Source organism: Ciconia boyciana, chromosome 6, assembly GCF_034638445.1.
Source record: "Ciconia boyciana chromosome 6, ASM3463844v1, whole genome shotgun sequence".
Lineage (NCBI taxonomy): Eukaryota > Metazoa > Chordata > Aves > Ciconiiformes > Ciconiidae > Ciconia > Ciconia boyciana.
The window spans coordinates 31,316,309-31,339,753 of NC_132939.1; the positions used below are offsets into that span (position 1 = coordinate 31,316,309).

Here is a 23,445-nt window from a genome sequence, read left to right on the forward strand (position 1 = left end):
AAAGACTAGCTTAAGGGAAATTGGACTTCACTTTTCATATGGTTAAACTACATCGAAATGTATGTGGCCTATTTTAATCTTTACTGTTTTCTTTGCAGGTAATGTGTAGGTTTTATAAATCCAGTCAATAAATAATAGTTCTAGTCTCTTAGAATTGTTGAATACTTGTATCTTGTAGCTTCTAAAAATTAAGTTCTGTCTTTACTTATTTTAATAGATTTTTTTTTCTCTCTTAATTCTTGTTCTCCAACAGTTGGCAATTCATTTGGGGAACTGAAGTCTGTTCTTTTTTAGGGTGGACCATTGGATTTTAAAACATTTTATGGGATTTGTCAAGAAGAATATAGAACAGTGTTAATCTTGGTTTTAGGAATAGCTTAATTTCTGCTCTGCTTTTTGAAAGAAAAGATGCAAACAAATCTTTGTCTCTTTATTGTGGGAAACAACCTTTCAGGGGTTTTTTTTTTTTTATTACCTGCTCATTTGATGTGGTGTAATTGTTTTTGAGCACTGCATCTTGCAGAACTTGAAACCAGATGATGGTGAGCATTTTATTCAGGCGTTGTTTAATTGACAGCTGAGTAAAAGCAGCCACTTTTAGCTAGACAGTCCCTCATCCATACTGTATTCTGTTGTTATAGTTTTATAGCTCTGAAATTGCATACCAACAATACTATAATGTGCAGGTTATAATATTATTTAGAATGAATGAAGACAAACTTGAGTTATGTCCCTATTCTGTCTGATGAAATGGCACTGTAGTCTCATAGATCAGAAACCCATGTATTCAGCTATCAGTCTATTATTAACATGGGTTTATATTACCAATGGAGCTTGCATTTTTCCGTTAGTAGGATATTACCAATGGAGCTTGCATTTTTCCCTTAGTAGGGGTGTATTACTAACTGTGTGTACATTTCATATCTGGTAGGATCCTTGTGTTTGGACACTAAGCACTAAATGGTTTCTTCAGAACCATTTCACTGCATTTAAAATGTTTAGTGCAAACTGGAAAATAACTTTATAAGGGCCCTGTAAATGTATCTGACTCAGGTATGGGAACATCCTATAAAGACAGAAGTATACTCTCTCATGTCATGTTTTGATTTTATAATCAGCTTTAGTGTGTAGTATTGGTTTCTAACTTGCCACTTTTTGTTTTAAGTGATGCATTTGTTTTAATATATGTTCTTGTTTTAGCAGGTAAAGAGACATAATTTAATATTTTAAAACATGCATTAGTTACCTCTAAACTGCATTAACTGTGTTGTTTAAAACCCATTGTGCATGATGCCTTTTCCATTAACCTTTTCTAGTTTATTAAAAAAAATAATCTTGTTTAACAAGCATTTTGCTGAGAGCAAAATTAACCATCACCTAAAAACAAGGTAGCTTCTGGTGAATTTCTTTAGCTTTTGCTATCTTTAAAAAGCTGTTATTTAGTGTAATCCAATAGTCATTGCTCAACTTGGCAGCAGCATCCAACCCCTTCTCATTATGTACACAACACTGTGATTAATCCATTAGTTCCCCTCCTAGTGTTCAGCATATCCTGTCCAAATGCATAACCGTTCCTGCCTCTGAAAATTGTTAAGCTTTTCAGCTGGCTGAACTTAGAGATGTTCTTTATACAGTGTCTGAGTTGACATAAATATGTTACAGATACTCGGTAAAAAGCTCTGTGGAAGGACGTTGGGCAGAGGGGCACACAGCAACAGAAGTCAGGAAATGCAAAGTCGAGATTGACACTCCCTTCTTAACTTTGTGTTTCCTGGCTTTTGTTGGCTTGCGTCAGAACCATAGCTTTGTTTTAAATATAGCCTTGTTTATCAATCAATTCTCAAGATGCTGCCTCAGGATATCTGTAATAATATTTTTAATATAGTATTGTTATCAGTGATCAATGTATTGGAATTGCATGGTGTTAATTTGGGGTCAGGGGCTGTCACAAAGACGTTCTCTGTCTCATCTGCAATTCTCCACCTCTTCCCTGTTACTGCTATACCACAGTTTTCTTACAAGCGAAACAATTTGGAAAGATAGCAGGAACAGCAGTACGCTTCATGCCAGCTTCCCTCAAATGTGGAGCAGTGTGTGGCTGTGCTTGCAGAGTACCAGGCCTGGTGAAGTGTTCTCTCAGGAGATCAGTTCAGATCTTGTAGTTTTCTTTTCACAGTCTGGTAACAAAATAAAGCCAGTAAACTATACTGCATGCAAATATGCTTAAAATCGTGTGCTGCCCTTTTCTTAATGTGAATTGGGCAATCGGTATAATCGCTTCCAGGCTGAAGAAATTTAGGAAGTTGTAGTTCAGCTCTTGGTGTCTTTGCACTTGCCTAGCTGTCTGTCTCTGTCTGAGAGGGGTCTTGTTCAGCCTATCAATTCAGAGTTGTAAAATGAATATCTAGTATTTGTATAAATACTGTATAAAGCCTTGGAAGGCTTTAGAGAGAGTGAAAGAGGAAGGGATCTCATTTGTGTTTTAGTGGTACCACAAGATAAGATGAAATTCCTCACTGTTCAGAGAAGACTGCGTAAGATGTGAAGTATAAGAGTAGCTTGTAAACCAAAGCAACAAATAAACAGAATAAAATGAAGCAGTGTTTAACCCTGCTTTATACCAGCCATACATGCCAGCTTACAAAGCATTCGCTTTGGGAAAGAGTGATCAATACAGAGGAAACTTGACTGTAATTCTGGAGTTAGAACTCTGCATTTCACAAGAGCCTGTACAGTATTTTAATTGTTTAACCACCATGTCTGCTGCCAAGTTTGGTTTATAACCTAACTAAAAGGGACTAAACAAGGGAGAGTGAAAATAAAGTAACCCCTTTGCATGGAACTGGGGCTGAGGTTCTCTTCTTTCCACCAACTTCAGGGCAGTAGCTTGTTAGAATTGTGTGTGTGCCCTTTGATCTGCATTTTCATGGGATTATTTTCACATTTGCCTGTCGCACCTTCTCATGGATAACTCTAAAACCCCCTTCCTTTCCCTCCAAACCCTATTCTTGTGTGTGCTTGTTGGTTTGAAACCCTGGGACATTTTAGCTACCTACAGTAATAGCGCTCGACTTGTCCCCCCTGTTCCTCCAGGAAAGGAAGTTCTTCAAAGGCTTCTTTGGAAAAGTAAGTTTAATGCCTCGTTTGTGCTTGCACTATAAGGAGTTACATCCCTGGTATAGCACTGCCATAAAATCAGGGTGTTGAGAGTCCCCTAATCCATTTCAGAATATTTGCTTCTAAAACAGACTTGGAAATACGTTGGTCAAACAAAGAACATGGTTAAAAAAGCAATCTGAAACAGAAACTTAAATCCGTATGGACTGTATTGGAAATCCAGTGTTCTGAAGTGATTTGGTCTTCCTGAAAAAAAAATGTGAATTGTCCTTTTAAACCCTTAAACTTGTGCCGGCCTACATCACCTGGGCAAATATCTACAGAGCCGTTGGGGTCTGTGCCTTGTAAGTGCTTCATGATCGGCTGCCTGGCACCATGAGTTGACCCAGATGTTAGTGTTGGGAGAAAGCAGTGTGTCTACACATACTATCTCTTAAACCTTTCCTTTTTGAGTGCAATCCTAATTCAAAGGTATATGAAGATGAGACCAGGCATTTACCTACTACGTTTTTCTACTTGCAACTCAGCTGTATATCTGAAAAATTTACTGTTTCTATTGTTGCTCTTGTTTTCATGAGGACAGTGTCTTAGATGCAAAGGGAAGCAACTCTTTGTCCTTATTAAGAAAGTGCTGTACTGGTGGCTAGGTGGTTTTATTCCTGCTGTCTACATCTCTGCAAGGCAGTGCCCGTAGACCTCCGAAAGAGCTCGCTCTCTCTTACCTCTCATCTCTTCCCTACTCTCTTACCTCTCATCTCTTCCCTACCTCTGTGTTCAAAATTCCTGTAAAACATTTTAATTTAGTTTTCATATGGAGTTAATCTAAGATATGGCTTCTGAAGTATCTTGTTATAAAATGAATGTTGGCTCAAATAGAAAGTAACAGGTTTGTAACTTCCATACATACAAAAGTCTTGTGGAGCAGATTATTCTCTGGTCACAAATCGTTTTGGCTTTGCTTGGGGAGTAAATAAAATTTTGGGTGTTTTTTTTTTAGCTGTTCCTTTTTCACCTTTCACTCCAATAGTGATGCATGTCACAGAGGGACAGCTGTTTCCCCAATTCAGGTTTCTTCCTATGATCTGGGAAAGCACACATCTAAAGTGTAGTGATAGTGAAGGGCTAAAATACTGTAGGTGGGAGATCTGTCAAATTAATCAGATCATTCCTGCGTGCTAACAAAATTTAAAAGCTGGAATCTACAAAGACTGGAGTGAAAACACGCTGTTTGCTTTACGCTCTGTGGTGGGTTGACCCTGGCTGGATGCCAGGTGCCCACCCCAGAGCTGTTCTATCACTCTCCTTCCTCAGCTGGACAGGGGAGAGAAAATATAACAAAAACCTTGTGAGTTGAGATAAGGGCAGGGAGAGAGCACTCACCAATTACTGTCACAAGCAAAACAGACTCGACTTGGGGAAGTTAGTTTAATTTACTACCAATCAAATCAGAATAAGGTAAGGAGAAAGTAAAAACTAAATCTTAAAACACCTTCCCACCACCCCTTCTTCCCAGGCTTAACTTTACTCCCTATTTCTCTCCCTCCTCCCCCCAGTAGTGCAGGGGGACGGGGAATGAGGATTGCCCTCAGTTCATCACAGTTGTCTCTGCCGCTCCTTCCTCCACAGGGGGAGGACTCCTCACACTCTTCCCCAGCTCCAGCGTGGGGTCCCTCCCACGGGAGACAGTCCTCCATGAAATTCTCCAACATGAGTCCTTCCCACGGCTGCAGTTCTTCACGAACTGCTCTAGCGTGGGTCCCTTCCACGGGGTGCAGTCCTTTGGGAACAGGCTGCTCCAGCGTGGGTCCCCCACGGGGTCACAAGTCCTGCCAGCAAACCTGCTCCAGCGTGGGCTCCTCTTTCCACAGGTCCTGCCAGGAGCCTGCTCCAGCATGGGCTTCCCATGGGGTCACAGCCTCCTTCAGGCATTCACCTCCTCTGGCGTGGGGTCCTCCGTGGGCTGCAGGTGGATATCTGCTCCACCATGAACCTCCATGGGCTGCAGGGGGACAGCCTGCCTCACCACGGGCTGCAGGGCAATCTCTGCTCCGGCGCCTGGAGCACCTCATCTCCCTCCTTCACTGACCTTGGTGTCTGCAGGGTTGTTTCTCTTGCATATTCTCACTCTTCTCTCTGGCTGCACTTGCTCAGTTTTCTTTCCCCCTTCTTAAATATGTTACCACAGGCGCTACCCTTGTCACTGATGGGCTCGGCCTTGGCCAGCGGCGGGTCCGTCTGGGAGCCGGCTGGTGTTGGCTCTGACGGACATAGGGGAAGCTTCTGGCACCTTCTCACAGAAGTCACCCCTGTAGCCCCCCCGCTACCAAAACCTTGCCAATACACAATCGAAAATGCTAGCTACTACTTACAATTTGTTTAAAACAAACAGAAAAACCCCCACCTCAACCTGATCAGATAGATTTCTTTGTTGGTATTAACTTATGTTAGGCTACATAAGGAAGTAAAGATGTAAAAGGACAGAGCTTTGCATAGCACTTAATCTTTGACTTTTTTAGTTCTCTATTAAATATGCCAGCTTCCCTATTACATCTTAGTAGCTTTTTTATGAAGTCCAGTACTTTGCTACAGCCTTGTAGATTTGCTTTGCCTTTTATTATAATATTTTGCCAAAGAGGGACCTACAGCTACTTCAGCCTGTGAAGCTTCATTAGTTAGCACTGAAAACACCTAAATCCATAGTGTTTAGATATCCCCACAGCATCAGTATGGCAGTGCCTTTATTGCAGCTTTGGCCTGCGACCATAGGCCAAATCTAGGGGAAAAATTGCAAAAAAAGGGACAGCTATTCTCTTATTAATATTTGAGAAATACTAATAACTCTAATATCTTTTGGCTGTCTCATCTATAACTTCTCCACAGATGCCTTGCATTGGGATTAATATAACATTCCAAACTCCAGAGCTGCTTAAAATGCCCTACCAGCTTTCAGAAAGTCAGTCTAGACAGGTTTGCTTCTTTCCCTGTGTTGTGGTTTAACTCCAGCTGGCAACTAAGCCCCACACAGCTGCTTGCTCGCTCCTCCCCGGTGGGATGGGGAGAGAATCGGAAGAGTAAAAATGAGAAAACTCATGGCTTGAGATAAAGACAGTTTAATAGGGAAAGCAAGCTGCGCACGCAAGCAAAGCAAAACAAGGAATTCATTCGCTACTTCCCATGGGCAGGCAGGTGCTCAGCCATCTCCAGGAAAGCAGGGCTCCACCATGTATAACGGTTACTTGGGAAGACAAACGCCATCACTCCAAACGTCCCCCCCTTCCTTCTTCTTCCCTGGCTTTATATGCTAGGCATGGCGTCATATGGTATGGAATAGCCCTTTGGTCAGCTGGGGTCAGCTGTCCTGTCTGTGTCCCCTCCCAGCTTCTTGTGCCCCCCCAGCCTCCTCGCTGGTGGGGTGGGGTGAGAGGCAGAAGAGGCCTTGACTGTGTGTAAGCGCTGCTCAGCAGAAAGGAAAACATCCCTGTGTTATCAACACTGTTTCCAGCACAAATCTAAAACATTGCCCCATACTAGCTACTGTGAAGAAAATTAACTCTACCCCAGCCAAAACCAGCACACGTAGTCCATATTTTCTTCCCCTTAAAGGTCAATCTGACAGATTTGTGTCCAGAAATGTTCAAGTGTTTAGGATTGAAAATACTCTCTTTTCAGCTTTAAATAAAAATGAGGGTCTGTTGATAGCTCCAGCTTAGGCTTCTGCTTCTGCTGTTTAATTTTGTGTAGCGTACGCAACGTAACCAAACAACTGCCTTTTTAGGCAGCACGTATTTTAAAACTAAAGCTTTTATGTTGTAACGAATAGTAGTACAGATTCGGTGATCTTTCTCATGTTTTGCTTCCACCGAGTGCGTGTATTTCTCATCATGCAATGTTTTATACAGAGTCTGAAATGTAAAATTTTCTTTTTATATACCTCAGGCTCCAGATATATCTTACAGCTGTTTGTAAGTCCCAGGATAGAATAAAATAGGCAGAAAGAGTAGAAACAATTTAGAAGTATTTAAAAAATGCATTATTGGGCAACTTTAATTTTGCTCTGGTATCCTTAAAACTTTATTTTCCAGCTTACACTGTAGCTGCTACTTATCTCCACGTTCCTATCACTTCTAACAGTTAGATTGTCATCACCTGCACTGCTGGTTAGGAAATGTGGATTTTGGATTTAGTCCACTTCATTTTCTTCCCTTTTTTTTTCTTTTTTTTTTTTCATGGATGCCCATAGCTGTTGGGGAGGTTTCCCTTGTGCCCAACCCACGGTGGTCCTGCTTTGTCTTCAGGCCTTGTTGTCTGTTAGGACGAATGCCTCGCCCTCCCTCCTGGAGACCTCTGAGGACTCTGAAATTAGTCCAGATAACGAATCTCATATTGGGGCAGATTACTGACCTCCGAAGAAGTGCTGAGCAGCGAGGTTTCTATCGGGGCTGACTCAGCACTGACAAATCAGGCTCCCGGGAGTCAGTGCCACGCATGGCTCTCCTCCAGCAGTGCTGTCATCCAAAAGCTCTTGAATATGAAGACAAACTACTGATATGGATGTCTAGATGAGTCCCTTGCAACGTTTAAGACCATACTGTTCCAGTGGATATTGGCCATTTGCTTTAAATACTTTTGTTTAGAGTCACCTATACCTTTCAGTGTTTATTACACAAGCTGCGATTCTGCGTTGGAGTTCACTTCCCATGCAGTATCTTGCATCTGGTCTGGTCTTTGTCCAGTGTGTGCTAGGAGGGCAAATGCTCATATGTACTTGGTAATATCCCACCCATGATAGAGTAGTACTTTGATTTGTGTAGCCAGTATAAACTGATTTGGAGAAGTATGTTTCTTTATACATCACTTGTAGGCAGAGATAAGCTGAGGATTCAGTAGATTCAGGGAAAGTCATATGTTGCCCAACAGTAATAGCTGTGGGTTTGGGATATAGACTGTAAGGACTCACCCTTCTAAGCACTGCATCCACCATAAATCTAGAAGAAGGAATCAGGAGAGAAAAGTGTGCTTTCTTTTTCTCTTAGTGTAGCAAACCCATGTTTGGTTATCTTGCATGAGGAACCTTATATTTCCAGTGGGAGAGGAGGATTTAGTCCTTTAGCCTTTTCATTTTATTCTGAGAAGCATGAAGTTCCATGTCTTAGCTATTTCTAAATCCTCATTTGGTAAATAGCAGGTGAGGAGTAGCTCTGCTGAGATCAGTACTGCTTTATGAAGTACCCAGCTCACTTAAACTTGACATGTTTAATACAAACTTCAGGAACTGTTCACTATTTCTGCAGAAAAAAGGTTTTTCTTGTTTACTGGGGAAAGACATGTATCTCAGCTTCTAATGATGGTAATCTAAACCAGTTACCGGCAGGCATTGTCTTCTCTTGATTGTTTGTATTTGCTTGAAATAAAGATTTTAAGACTATTAATGGCTTATAAGAAACCGGTAGTCCTTTTTAAAACAGTTCAGGGAGACAGACCTCTACAAACAATTTGTTTTTGGGATTAATAGGGACTTTTAGGCAATAGACTATGTTTTGTGGGTATCAATATTTACTGACTTTTAAGACCAAAAATTAGAATTGACTTCTAAATGCTGCAATATTTTTTAACACATGATGGTAAATTTAAGTACATTTTCCTTTGTGAATTATACTTTTTCCATTAGGCATTCCAGAATCTGACAGTTTTACTCTGAGCCTTCTCTGGGGTATCCAGCAGGCTGGATGGACATTTAGAAACTTGCTTCTGCAAGTGCTTCTCTGTAGCTTGCTTTCATGCTGTGCTTATTTTCTCTCTTTTCTCTTTTAATCACTCTTCTGTACAAGTCAGTGCCATTCTCTGTTCTCAGCAAGCTTTTTGAAAATGCTCGGGTTGTCATTGCTGCTTCTGAAATTGGGACAGATAGTTCCTCCCCAAAACCAAACAGAAGTCCTGCCAGGCCTGTTTTCTTCACACTTGCTGCTTTCTCTGAGAATGAAACCAATGTGATATAACAGGAGACTTTTCACTCCAAGATATTTCATCCTTATAGTGTTAAAATCAGTGTTGCAGACTTGGAACATGTGGTAGCTTATGCCAGAATGTGTCCTTGCTCCATTACTTGCTGTATAAATATAAATTATATACATCTGCAATGAACTATTAAAAAAAAAAAAAAGGCAATTCTTGCATGAAGCCACTAGCTGATACCCCCTCATTTTGTTGTTGTTGTTGCTCTCTTCACTCCCTGCAGTGGTCTGTGGTGGGTGCCATTAGTAGCCACAAACTATGTAAACCCAGTGCTTCAAAAAAAAGTTAGAGGGAGAATAGTTTATTAGCTGGCTTAAAGTATGGGGCTTGTGAATTAAAGTAACACATTAGAAAAAAAAAAAGATTATTTTTCTAGTAGTAGTTCTCTGTAACAACCAGTAAAATGATGTTGACATCTTGTACCTATTTTCTGTTCAATGAATTAGTTTCAGAAGAATATTGTGTCAAATGTTTATACGCTTTTCTGTAACTTTCCCTTAAAAAGTAAACAGTCTAGAAAGAATCCGTAGTTTAAATGGCTCCTGAAGCCTTCCTGTGTTTCCCACTTTTACTTACCCTCAGCTTGTGGCAGCTGAAAGTTCCCACAGTCAGATCTTGGATAAAAGCCAGACCGCTCCTCCGCTGCGTCAGCCTGCCACACACCATTGCTTTTTCAAGATACACACCAAATGGTTAAGAAATCATATTTCTCTACCTCTCTTCCAAGATGTGACATTTAGCTCTTAATAAATTAGTGAAACATGTTTGGATGATTGATCTTAGCATTAAGCTCATAACACAGTAACTGATGATTTTTGGGTGCTTTTAACACTGGTTTAAGGTGATGCCATGATTCTGCCATGCGACTATTGGGGCAGAGGGTAGGGCTGGTGGAACATCAGGTAAGAATTTTCCTATGTTTAAACTTGTGCTGAAGAAGCTACCTGTGGTGTAACTCCTTATGAATTAATGTTTTCTGACTCTTTAGTGGAATTCTTCACCCACTTAGTTAGTCTTGAATTCTTTACTGTCAGTGGACATACACCCTATTTTTGCTTCCACCTGTGCTGTGCCCTTTCCCCATCCCCACGATGTGCTGTTTCTGAAATACTGGCTTTGGCATGGTTCTCTGAATGTTTTGCAACTTGGATTGAGTATCTGGCTTTGGGCACCCTACTGACCGTGGACTTCATCTACACTTAATGTTATGGTTCTTGGAAAGGGGAAGCGGGTGGCAGTCTGATGCTGTTGGCGTAAAACTGGTTTTTTTCTTTCCTTTTTTTTTTTTTCTCTTTTTTTGAAAGTCTGGGAAGAAAGCCGTTAAAGCAGTCCTGTGGGTTTCGGCGGATGGACTCAGAGTTGTAGATGAGAAAACAAAGGTTAGATTTCCATGGACAAAAGTTTTAAATCTCTCTATAATAACGTATGTGCTATAACTTTAAGTGGATACCAATCTTATTGCAAATGTTGGTATTTGAAAGGAAGACTGAAGTGTATATTTAGTTTAATAATTTCTTGCTTTGTACACATATGTATGCCTGCTAATTTTTTTTTTCCCAGTTAATTCCATACTACTCTCAAGACACGTTTCATGAAGTGTGGCAGGCAGCACATGCTTGGAATATTTTTTTGTTGCATTTACTGGAAGAACCATTTTTTTCCTGATAAGTGCTGTTGGCAATGAACTTGGAGAGTCCCTTGACTTCGCTCTGCACCACTGCAGAAGGCTGCCATAGTAATACATGAGCAAACTCATGTTAATCAATGTAACTTTCAGTGCATCCAAATCCTAGAATGGGTCTGAATGAACAAGAGCTAGGTTCTAAAAATGCAATGAAGAGAGTAAATGAAATAAGGGGGTTGTGCCTTCAGACTCAACCTAAATAGTAACTGAGTATCGAATTTGATAATGTTTAATTCTAAGCTGTTGGTCTGAAGTGGAAGACTAATGTATTCGTGGCATCCTTCTAGATTGTTTTACAATTTTTAAATTGTGAAATAGCCCAGTATGTACCACAAAGGCACCTGTGTGCAAGTAATAGCAAACAATTCTTGGTTTTATTTAGATGTAGGCAATTAGAAATAAGAGCTTTAGGCTTGCCTCTATAAGTGTACTAGTATTTTAAAAGGTGGTATGGCTATCGGAACAATTTTTACTCTCATTAGTCTGAAATTAATTCATTTTATATTCATGTCATTTAATTCTTACTTTGTCAACCTAAAAGATGATTTCTGCAAGCCAACACTGAGAAGCAGGTAGAGATAATTCATATCCCTCTGCAGTACGACTGCCTGTCAAATACCTGCTCTGTGGCTAGACTTCTCCAGGGCTGCTGTTACGGTATGGTTCCTCAGCACTGAAGTTACTGTCTCTTAAGAATTCAATTTCTAATACAAACATACTGATGTGGGTGAATTCAGTCTACAGATTGCCTCATTTAAAAATAATAATACATGTATTATTTTTAGAAATATTACTGCCTATAGCTAATATTTTAAAATTAAATTTTAATAAGTTGCCCAGACCCTGGGGGTAATTAAAAGTATAGGACTTAAAAAGAGAATATACTATTGCCTCCTGGTGGTTGAATGCATTAGCACAGGTGCCAAGTACTAACCACCAACCAAAATAAACAATTTTTAAAAAAAATTGAAAAAAAAAATTTTAATGAAGATTGCATAGTTCTTAAACTATACTATCTCCTTTGTAGAAACACTTGTCCCATCAATCTGTGGGAACAAATCAGGGGTGTTTGATACTACCAGTGCTGCTGGTGCTCTTCCATTGCATCCCTGCTTAGCTAATTGGCAGATCAGCATTTGCTTTTTGTGTAGCGGCTGCTAGACCTTTTCACACTTGCAGACCTCTCCCATACGTTTCAGCATTGTGTTTTAACCACAGTAGAGATTTTTTGATTGCAAGACTACCGGAGCTGCTGTAAAAATAAAATAAAAATGTGAGCTCCATAGTCTAGAGGAGATATCTTAGGAATTGTTTGAGTCCCTAAATTCTTAAGTGGTGCCTTGGCACACTTCTACCAAAGGTGGTTGGTGGAAAATGTCATCTGTCCTTTTTGTTTCATACTGGGAATAGATTCTGAATGGTGAATTCATTGACAGATAAGTATAGCCACATCAGGTTATCCTCTTTTTAGTGTAACTCATCTTCTTGCAGTTAACATTCATCTTCTTGCAGTTAACATTGAAAATGACTTGTTCAAGTGCTTCTCCATATTTCCTCACATTTCTTTTATTTGGGGGGGGGATTTTTTTTCCCTCTAGGATCTTATAGTTGATCAGACAATAGAGAAGGTTTCTTTCTGCGCACCAGACAGGAACTTTGACCGGGCATTCTCATACATCTGTCGAGATGGCACGACGAGACGCTGGATATGCCACTGCTTTATGGCTGTAAAGGACACGGTAAGTTTAATCTGGTGTGTGTCCAACTATTCCAGCTTCTAGCTGGAAGTTATGCTTGGAAGGATTAACTGCCTAGAATACTGCAATGTGTTTTGACTTCAACTAATATATTACTTAATCCTTGAAAATTATTTTAGTTCTAATTCTTTATATCTGAATTATTTGCCATCCCTCTGTGGTGGTGTCTTGTGGAGAGAAACAGTGCCCAGTGTGTGTATAAAAGGAATGCAGTCAGCCTCAGATATCTCTAGCAGAAGGGAACTACTCTTCTAAAAATAGGCAGAAGATACTCTCATCTGAAAATGTATACAGCCAAAAACTGAAACAGCAATGACAGTTTTTCCAGGATAAAATCATAGTGAGTAAATACAGACTGGTTATGAATGCAGCCTCTTGTATGCACATGTTACCTTGAATGGAAAGTCATCTGAATGTTAAGGGATGGAGCTAAACTGAATTAAATTAGCATCCTGTTTGCTTCTAAGCGATAGAGATTTTTCCAGTAGAAGGTCTGAAAGTAAGTTACCTCTATCAGTCTCTTGCTGCATAGACTTAAGTAAGTTATTTAACTCCCTGATCTGGTCTTTTCCTCTTTCTGCTTTTTGTTGAATCCCGCCTGTATTATAGAAAGCACTTAAATCCTCATGCAAATTCATTGCGTGAACTCCACATAGCTGCATGTTCAGAGCAATTGTTCTTGACAATTTATCATTTTTCTTTAAAGAGAAACAATGAAGTTAGAAATTCCCAGTTAAGCTTATGTTAGAGCTGGAGCATTTCTATTTTCCTCTGTGAATGACAGGCCAATTCACTTACTGATTATAATAGATGAGTTGAGCTACTGGTAGTAATAGCACCTCTGACTCAACTGTAGCCACTGTGTCAGCTGGATTGCTGGACTTCCTCTGACTTGAATTTCCTTTCCTTATTGCAGTTACTGGATAGTGGATCCTTTTGACCTTACTGGTTAATAACGGAAGCGCTTTTCAGAAGGTGCTCTTAATACTAACTTGTGCATTTGGTTAGGGTCATTAAGAGGTATAAGTAGTCACCATTGTGCTTTTAATTTTCACGCTTGCATGCAATGGTAGTGTCTTCCTGAGCCCTCTGTAAACTTTCTCCATCTGAGAATAGCACTTATCTGGCCTTCAGGACTTACACCTGCTTAAGATGGCTTCACAAGGGTTTCTTTGTGCACAAATGTATCCAGAGGCAAGGGATCAGTGCAGGCACGTTATCGCACCAGCATCTCAGTAGCAGTTGAACTAAACAGATTATCTGACAGTCTCTTTCATTTCTGGGTGGCCTTCTTGAACGCTGCTTGTGCATTAGTAGTTGGGAGTCTTTATATACCAGGTTTAATTTTAGAGCCATACAAAAGGTGGCCAATTACAGTAGTTCTCTGTAATTTATTCTGCCTTAATTAGATTCCTCTTGTAAAGGCAGGTTATCACAATGCTCGAAGTACACGTATGTTTCTGTTTCAGTTACGGTATGATGCAATGTTGTCTTGTACAGGGGGAAAGGTTGAGTCATGCCGTGGGCTGTGCATTTGCAGCGTGCCTGGAGCGAAAGCAGAAGCGAGAGAAGGAGTGTGGAGTGACTGCCACCTTTGATGCCAGCAGAACCACATTCACTAGAGAGGGGTCATTCAGGGTCACTACAGCTACTGAACAAGCAGAGAGAGAGGAAATTATGAGACAGATGCCGGATGCTAAAGGTACGGGATGCAACTTAAACAATCATCCATAGTGAGCAAAACCAGCACTGAGGTGAATTGGAGCGTGTGCAAGGAGGGAGGCTTAACATCCTTGCAGCATTCCCTGTCTTGAACCTTATTATGTACAAATCATATTCCCAGGTACTTGTTACTTCACAAGATGAAAAATGCTCCCAGATTAATTCATAGCGCATTTCCCCACATCTCCTCTAGAAAAAGTACAAGTGGCTTCATATGTGAAAGCTACTCCTGCTTTGTTTTGTCAGCCTGCTTTATGGCAGAGAACACTGTAGGTACCATACTAAAAGGCCTTATGAGATAAATGTTGTAAAAATATAACAAGTTTGCCAGACATGAAGTAATCCTTTTTGTAGTGTAAAGCTTATAGTAAATGAACAGAAAAAGATATGGATTTTTCTTAGAAAATAATGTATTTTTATTTTGATTTTTAAGGCCGGTTACAAAGTGTATGTATAGAGTTATATTGCATGAGGGAAAAACAGAAAATCACAGTGCGCTTTCTAAAAAAACCAAAACAACCACCCCCTCCTCATAAAACACATAGCTGTTGCACTGTTAATTACATGCAAAACTAGTAACTAACTGATTTGAGAGAAGTTAGTTTTTACTTCTTAGCCATTTAAAACGCCATTTGAAGTGTTCTGAAATTCAAGTGAAAATAGAACTTCTTACTCCAGTTTTATTACAAGTAGTGGAGTTCTACAGCTAACACAAAATAAGTATTATAAATATTGTTCATAGCCCTCTTTACAGTGGAGTTGAACTTTTGTTTCAGAGGGTTCCACGGCAAGTTTTATGCTGCCACTCGATTGCAAAACTTTAATCTTCGTTTTCATCATCAATCTGCTTGTTCCCATACGTTAGTTTTAGAATGTGCTAAATGAAGCTTAAACACAAGGCCTTTGTTACTTGAGGGCATGAGTCAAAGTCTTGACTCAATGAAGGTGTGTGAAATCCTTTCCAAGAAAGACTGATTAGAAAAGTTTCACTTGAATGGGCAGCTGCAACTCATGGGTACTGAAGCTTGCAAGACAACATAATTAGTTCCTCCTACCATTCCAGCTCCTCAGAAATCTCTAGTGTGACTCCTCTCTTTACCAGACTTCTAGTTATTCTGTTGATGTGTCAACAAAAGAAGTAATTGTTTTTAAAAAAATGTTTGGAAAGCAATATAAGTAAAATAAGAGTTCACACCAGGATAGTGAGATTTCCCCTTCTCCTACTGTGTTGATGAGATGTGTTTATTGCCCCCAAAGCCAATTCAATTATGACATGAGTAAGAGAGAGTTTTCCTAGAGATGGAAAAAATCCCCATTGCTATTCTAATTGAAGTGTCATGATTTTAAACTAGGCTTAATCCTACATTTCTACCATTAGGCCTGGTTAATCGAAGCATTGTGGTGCTATGCAAAACCCTGCAAAATGAAGCAGCTGACTAAGTTGGAGGAGCTTCCACCACAACTAACTAGTGATTGGGTGGTAACATTACAGCTAAATTCAGTTTAAAAAGTGACACAGGAACTCACTGTAAATGTGCCTGGTGTTAGCAAGGCCTATCAGCTCGGAGGCTGGCTCTACCTTGCAGCACACTTCCATCTATCTGTAATATATTTCCTGGAGGAGCTGGGAAGCTGCAGCCTGAGCACTGTTGCAGCCTAACCTGTTAAGTGCTGCTGCTACCTTTGGCCTGCTGAAGCTTGTGCAGTGTGTTCGGCTACTGCTGCTGATTCTGCAGGGCTAGGAGGGTGGCTTTTAAAAGAAGGTGCTAGAGCTGGGTTCTGTTCCCTGCTGCTGCTGACCTATGCCACCCTGAGTCACTTAATGCAGTTTGTAGCAATATTTTGGCCATAGTTTTGTGAGAGGCAAAGTAAAGGTCTCAAACACGCAATACACTTTGCAGTCTTAATCATAAATGAATTGCAAGTATTTCTAGAGCTGGGGTCTCAGGAATAGCTAGAAAGAATATATATATAAGGCCATCATTTCTGTGAAGTGGCTAGCCTTAGTAAGCTTTGCTTTGGAGACTGGATGTATGTAAAGTGACATGGTGAAGGCAATGAAGGTATACAGAAATGATTTTTCTGCTGTGGTATTAGAAAGTCATTGGAAGAGTACTAGTTATGCAAATTCCTGCAATTTCTCTTTTCAAACCAAATGGCAGTAGGGGCAGGCAGTTGAACACTACTTTGCTTTACTGTTCTAACTTCACCCTATTTCCTCCAGCAGTTGAAACAGAAGTGAAAACAGTAGCACCAGGTGCTGCACCAAACAATACTGCCCCTTCTTCTGGCTCACCAACCTCTCCTACTGCTGAAGTTGCTGCCTCTCTGGATAAAGAAATGAGCAATCCCCACGCTATTCCACGGAGGCATGCCCCTATAGAACAGCTTGCCAGGCAAGGGTCTTTCAGGGGCTTCCCTGCCCTTAGCCAAAAGATGTCTCCTTTTAAACGCCAACTGTCTTTGCGAATAAATGAGCTGCCTTCAACAGTGCAAAGGAAGACCGATTTCCCCATGAAAAACTCAGGTAAAACCAAATGGTTCCAGTGAAACATTACCTTAAATTGTCTCTTCCTCCTTTCCTTCTCTGTGGCTTCAAATAACTCCTTATTTTCTAGTAAATCCTTCTTCCTGCCTCCTGTGGATCATTTCTCATGAACAAACATCACGTCAGAAAACTTCTGCTTTGGGAATAGGCAAGAATTTCAAATGCAATGTTCACATGCAGAAGGCAAACAGTTCTAATCACTGCCTGAAGTATTGGAGCACAGCTTGAAGCGCTCCAGGAATGGGTCTTGGTAAATTAGTAGGTGCTGGCTCTTCCCTCTAAGTCACTAAACCAGTTCCTCCACTTAATGCCAGGGCATCTTGAGACACAAATCCCTTCAAGGCCTTAACCACTTGTCATGAGATCATGTGATGCTTTTCTGCAGTCTGTCCTTCTGGCTGTCTGAATTCTTCTTTTTGAGAGCAATGAAATGGCTTTTCACCTTGCATTAAAAGAAACTTTGCTGTTTAGGTGGTACAGCTGGCTGTATCAGTAATGTGTGGTATGGTTTTCACATGATGGTAGTGGGGTTTTCTAGAGTCATCCCAACATAAACACCTGGGGTGCTCAGTACCTTGCATAATGTCCTAGAATCCACTTAGCCAGGTTATCCTGCAGGCCGGCTGTACTCTCACTTGGCAACAGAGCTAGTTTTAGGATTCTAAGCTTTAAAGTAAAAATTACTGTGGCAAAGGCAAAACCAACAAAAATACCTAGTCTGACTTCTCTTATAATCCTTATTTGGTGACCTGTGCTTTAAGACCAGCACTGAGTGTATCAGTTTTACAGTAATAGTGCTCTGCTCACTAGTCATACTCACTGAGCACACTACAATCTGAGTTTTTCATGATTCAGAACATTTCTGATGCACGTTCCCATGTATGCCGCTGCCAGTGCTGCTTACTGTCACACCACATGTGCTGTATGGGAATATCCCTCAAAGAATCAATTTTTGGGCATGCCTCCCCCTGAATCTTAGATATGGTGCATGTTGTGTCCAGACATCTTACTTTTTTGTATACTATTTGTGCTTAATTATGCCTGCTCATGTCAGTTCTGTGCAATGAAGGACTGATGATCAGTTCTTTTGAAAAGCAGTGCAATTAGTAATAATGAGAACATCTGGTAAGTTGGCAGTTTTACTCCAGATGTTACTTTATCCACATTATGCTGATACTTGGTTTAAAACTGAGTGTCCGTTTGAGCATTCAGCTTTTGCTTTTCATAGTTCTACCACGGGAGCTAGGGATTTCAGCTACTGCTGAACTGGAGCAGTTAATACTCTAACTCTAGACTTAACTTCCCCCTGTGCATTGCTGTGAGCACGTTTAAACTTCATCTAGTTACTGTGGAAGTGTGTTGTTGGAACACTTAAATCTATCATAAGTATTTTCATTTCACAGAGTGCCAACTCTTAGTGCCAAATCCTTGATATGTTTAGCACTTTAATACTGAAAGATTTAGATCTCTACTAAAGCTATAGAAAACCCATTTATTTTCTGAAATGAACATCCTCTTGCATTAACACAGAGAAGCAATGATAACTGACTTTAAATCTGGAACGCTGATCTCCTTACCCTCTTGACTTAGTCACAAAATACACTAATGCGGTGTTCTATTTCATGTCAGGTCTTCAGTGCTAATTTTAAAAAAAGCTGTCATGCAAATCAGTAGCAGGAACATCTAGGACATAAGGGAACTAATTATATTTCAATTTCACATTGGTATTTGTAAATTGTTTCTTTAAACTTCGATTTAATTCTAAAGTATCCTTTAAACTTCAATTTAATTAATTTTGTTTACATTTTAGTCCCTGAGGTAGAAGGGGAAACGGACAGCATTAGTGCCCTGTGCTCTCAGATCACCAGTGCTTTCAGCACACCATCAGAAGATCCTTTCTCTTCGGCCCCCATGACAAAACCAGTGACAGTAGTCGCACCACAGTCTCCTGCCTTTCAAGGTTTGTGATTTCTTTGCGTGCCGTGGTCATGCTGGATGAGGCTTGAATGCACATAATGTTGCTTTCCAGTAACACATGGTCTTAATTCTTGTGCAAGTCCTGTTATCAGTATTTTGGGGGGATGCATCCTGCTTTATTCATCTTGTCTGTTTAGTTCTTCTGTGTTTTTGTTTTTAACAAAAAGTTCATGCACCTACCACACGATAGTTACCTGTAAAAGGGACTGGCTTTGAGGTAATGGCTATTTTAACATTCTGCCTCCTGAACTGCAAAAACCGTACCAACTGTGTGTCACAGGAGCCAAATCCCACAAGGGAAGAGATTTTGTGCCACCACATGATTACTGTTTTTCACACAAACTCTTAGATAAGTTGTGGAGAGATGCCAACTATAGAACTCAGAGCAGCCTCTAATCTTCATTTCACTGATATGCTTTTATACAAGCTGTGTGAAAAAAGAACCTCGCCTTGTTAAATGTAGTTATTGTTACTTTGCATCTGAAATCTGTTCTTCTTTTGAATCTAAAATTAATCATGCAGTAACTTCTGGTGAGCCATATCTCTTCTCTATAGAAACAACAAATTTAACTTCAGTTGGTCATCAGAACTCAAGGTCTCATCAAATACATAAAAATCCACCGTCCCACAATTCTGTTAACAAGCGTTGGCTTGGAGAAATGGAATTTACTAGCTTTATCAACTGTCAGTCCAATTTGGCTAATTTACACAAACTGCTGTCATGTGGAAGTGTCCAAAATTGTATGTTGATAGGTATGACATGACCCACTAATATTCCAGTCACGTGCATGCCTTGCATGAATTAATTGCACTGATGTTGTCTGCTCCCATTTTAGTTAATGGCACTGCCTCTGCCTTCTGTGTGCTTGCTGCTAAACCATCCCAAGCTGCTGTAGTGTCCACAGCTATGCCAGTTCGTGAAACCAATCCTTGGGCTCATGCTCCTGCTGCTAATACTGGAGCTGCAGCCATGGTCGCTGGTAAGATTGGAAGTAGATCCGGTGCCTTGCGATGAGAACTTGGATCAAAAGCGTAATTGAGCCCTTGAGACAATTGTCAATGCCACTTAATGGCAAGTGGAAGGAACACTAACAAAAGCCGGAAGTAGTAGCCTTTTGCACAAGTGGATGGAGGGAAGCGATGAACTCACTGGTTCTGGGTCTATAAGCTGGACTGATTCTTATTTTGGCAGCCTTTTAGAAAATCCAGTGCTTACAAAGGAAGTAATGAAATAGTGTGTGTCTGGGGATGAAGGGAAAAAAAATCTGTATGTGTACCCAAACCAATTTTTGTGCATTCTTTCCACTAATGTAGCAAGGAGAGCTTAAGTTGGTTGCTTAAAGGCTTTAGAGTTTCATTTCTTCTGTTTAATTTTAATAAGTTTAGTCTGTCCCTCCAGTCCTTGTCTACAGTTATATACAATGTAAGGTGGTACTTTAAATGGCTGCCACCCATGTGGATGTGTATGCTTGAAGGCTACAATCAAACTAACATAATTTCCTTGTGTAAGCTCGACTCAAAAAGAGAAACTTTGGTAGTGAAATAGTGGGTTCTACTTGGCCTTGTAAGAGTACCAGACCCATTTTCAGTAAGTCTTCCCCTGTAAGAGAGAGTCCCTAAGCTCTGCCTTCAACAGCTCCCACTGTAAAAACAACAGTAAACTGATCTTTAGATGGCATTTAACTAGATCAGGCTGAATGAAGACTACTGAGCAGTAATGATTTTCCACTTCTCCAGAACACCAAATAACACATGAATTGCAGAGCAATCTCTAGCATTCCTGGTTGCTTTTCTCATCACATTGGAAACCTGGCAAGGCCCTGTGGGAGGGAAAGAGAATTTGAAACTGTAGGGAGAAGGAAAACCAGAATTCAGCTGGTGGGAGATAGTTTTGAAACTGTGGGAGGAATGGAAATGATGGTGACTTTTTTTTTAATCATTGAAGATAAATGAGTTAAAATAAGAGCTGGTTTTCTAGAAGAAAAGTCTAAAATGCTAAGTGTTGAACATTGCAAAAGAGTTTGAGAGGTTAGCAGCCTGAATTGTATATGGGAAGAGTGAGTGGAGATGGAGGAAGAATATAAAGGAGTCATAGCAAGTACAGTTTACATATCATATAGTAATTTGATTAGATGTATTGCCTTACATGTTCATGTATATCGTAGTGAGTACTCACTCTTCACTTCAGTGTGTATGGGGCAGAAAAACAAATGTTGTCTTGAACTCCCAGTACCATTATATTACTGTCCTTTAGAGGGTAAAGCCTTAATTTAGGAAACAGAGCAAATGAGTCTTAAAAACAGTTTCTTATAGCTTTGTGTTCTAACAGTCCACCAGTCCTGAGCTGTACATTCAGAAACTGATACTCCCCAGCTAGAGGAACTGGTGGTTATGGACTATATCATTGCCACTAAGTTATAAGTGCAGGCGGCAGCTCTCCTGCATGCCCTAAAGTCTCAAATGTCTGCTATGAAGAAAAAACATCTACATTTTAGTGGAGAAACTCTTCTCTACCGCTTCTTGACTGATGTCTTCCTATAACAGAACAGTACAATGGATGCATAAAGATGCTTCTGGTGTTGGTAGCAGTCTTTCAGCCGTGGAGGGAGGAGGCCTGTCTGTTCTTGTGTACATCCTCCAGCCTTTCTAACTGATAAAAGGGTGGGGAGTGGAAATACTAATGACTTCCCATGCTTTCCTTCCCAGGCACTGAATGGAGCAGCACCTCCTCAGGTGCAGCCTCACCAAGTCTCTTCCAAGGAAATCACAGACGTACTCCCTCAGAGGCAGACCGCTGGTTGGAAGAGGTCTCAAAGACTGTCAGAGCCCAACAGCAGCCAGCCCCAGCCCCACAGCCACTACTACAGCCTCCTCCAGCAGCTTCCCAGTCAGCGCCAGCCTTCCCGGTCAGCACCTTCATTGCGCCTCAGCCTGTGCCGGTGGGTGTGGTACCGCCCATGCAGCCAGCATTTATTCCAGCTCAGCCCTATGCTGTAGCAAATGGGATGACCTATGCAGCCCCAAGTGTACCTGTGGTTGGAATCACACCTTCCCAGATGGTAGCCAACGTCTTTGGCACTGCAAGCCACACTCCAGCAGCCCATCCGCATCAGTCACCCAGTCTTGTCAAACAGCAGACGTTCCCTCAGTATGAAAGCAACAGTGCTACAACCAGCCCTTTCTTCAATCCACCTGCGCAGCACAACGGCTCTGCAGCTTTCAACGGAGTTGATGGTGGCAAATGGGCTGCAGAGGACAAGCATTCGCAGCCTCCTGCAGCTGCTCCGCAGGTAGACCCGTTTGAAGCACAGTGGGCAGCACTAGAGAGCAAGGCAAAGCAGCGCACTAATCCCTCTCCAACTAACCCCTTCTCAAGTGATTTACAGAAGACATTTGAGATTGAACTTTAAGCAGTCCTATGGGGGGTGGATAAATTGTACATTGGAATAGAGGGATAAAGGGAGCAGAGGGGACTGTTTCTGATCAGTTTGCTTTGATAATCCCAAAGGTCCCTTCAAACAAAAATGAGTTAGAAAGAGGGAGCAATTATGGGGAGGATATAAACATACAGAGAATTTAATGTGCAGTTCTTAAAAGGAATCCTGGAGCCACCCCAGTCTGCATTCCCTCCTCACTTGGAAAGCTGGAAGTCAAACAGAGCAAAGAAAGGCACCCAGTCCCGAAGCCTGTTCTGCAGAAACATCAGTTATCTCACAGAAAGGAAGGCAGATTTTGTCCTTGTGTCCTTCTGATGCCCTGCGAGTCCTGGATGTTCCCCCTCAGGGAAAAAATGGGGTGGGGGGTGGATACGGGTGGGAGATTGTCACCTGCTTAGCAAAAGCTAGGTTTGTGGAAAAAGTTGAGCTTCCATTTTGAGTAACAAAGTGAATATTATATGTAAAGAATAAAGTAAAGCCAAAATCTTTATTTTTATGCATTTAGAATATTTTAAATAGTTGGATATTAAAAGCTGTATGAGTTGTAAGTAATCTTGCCAAAGGTTAAAAAAAGGGGGTTGGATGTAAGAAATTGTACATAAGATTGATTTATCGCCGATTCTTATTGTAAGTAATATTGGGGGGTGGAAAAAGGGGCTCTAGCTTGTTCTTGTATCTGTTCATTGTAAGTAGCATATTGCAACAACAATCACAACCAATAAGTCATTATATCGTAGTTTTAAAGAAAATTAAAGAACAGTATTGTCATGGTTTGAAAACCATGGGGAAAATTTACTGGTTTTTATCGGAATCAAGCTACATATTATATATAGTATGGGTTTTTTCCTTTCATGTATTGCTGCAGTTTCTTTGTCTTAATCTATTGGTTCTAACACTACTGTGACAACTTACTGTAATCATATCTACATCCTGGGGCTACCTGGGAAACCATTTTATGTTTGTCTGTCAATAGGTCTTAAGAGGTTTTTAACTTTGGTTTTATTTTTTTTTCCACTGATTTGTGAAACCTTGTGGTTAAGGCTGCAGCTGGTCCAGGTTCTGCCTCTGGTGACTTGTGAAAACCATCTCATTTTAACTTTACTTTTAAACTTTGGCCTTACAAGCAAATGTAAGTTATATATATTTGTACTGATGATTTATAATCTGCTTTAACAGAAATAAATGTTGGTG

General features: G+C 40.6%; 1 protein-coding gene across 7 annotated transcripts in view; it reads left to right on the forward strand.

The window, feature by feature from the left end:
- Positions 1-23,445, forward strand: part of NUMB (NUMB endocytic adaptor protein) — a 98,544-nt gene extending 75,099 nt beyond the window's left edge. Inside the window, exons 4-11 of one of the 7 annotated variants that reach the window (XM_072864464.1) lie at positions 3,094-3,126; positions 10,434-10,508; positions 12,412-12,552; positions 14,071-14,272; positions 16,517-16,819; positions 18,651-18,800; positions 19,654-19,797; positions 21,524-23,445. In XM_072864464.1, coding sequence (XP_072720565.1) covers positions 3,094-3,126; positions 10,434-10,508; positions 12,412-12,552; positions 14,071-14,272; positions 16,517-16,819; positions 18,651-18,800; positions 19,654-19,797; positions 21,524-22,227 — 1,752 coding nt within the window. In that variant the 3' untranslated portion in view covers positions 22,228-23,445. Of the gene's footprint in view, positions 1-3,048; positions 3,127-10,433; positions 10,509-12,411; positions 12,553-14,070; positions 14,273-16,516; positions 16,820-18,650; positions 18,801-19,653; positions 19,798-21,523 lie in introns of all 7 variants that reach the window. The other 6 variants (XM_072864458.1, XM_072864459.1, XM_072864460.1 and 3 more) reach the window with 6 other exon arrangements.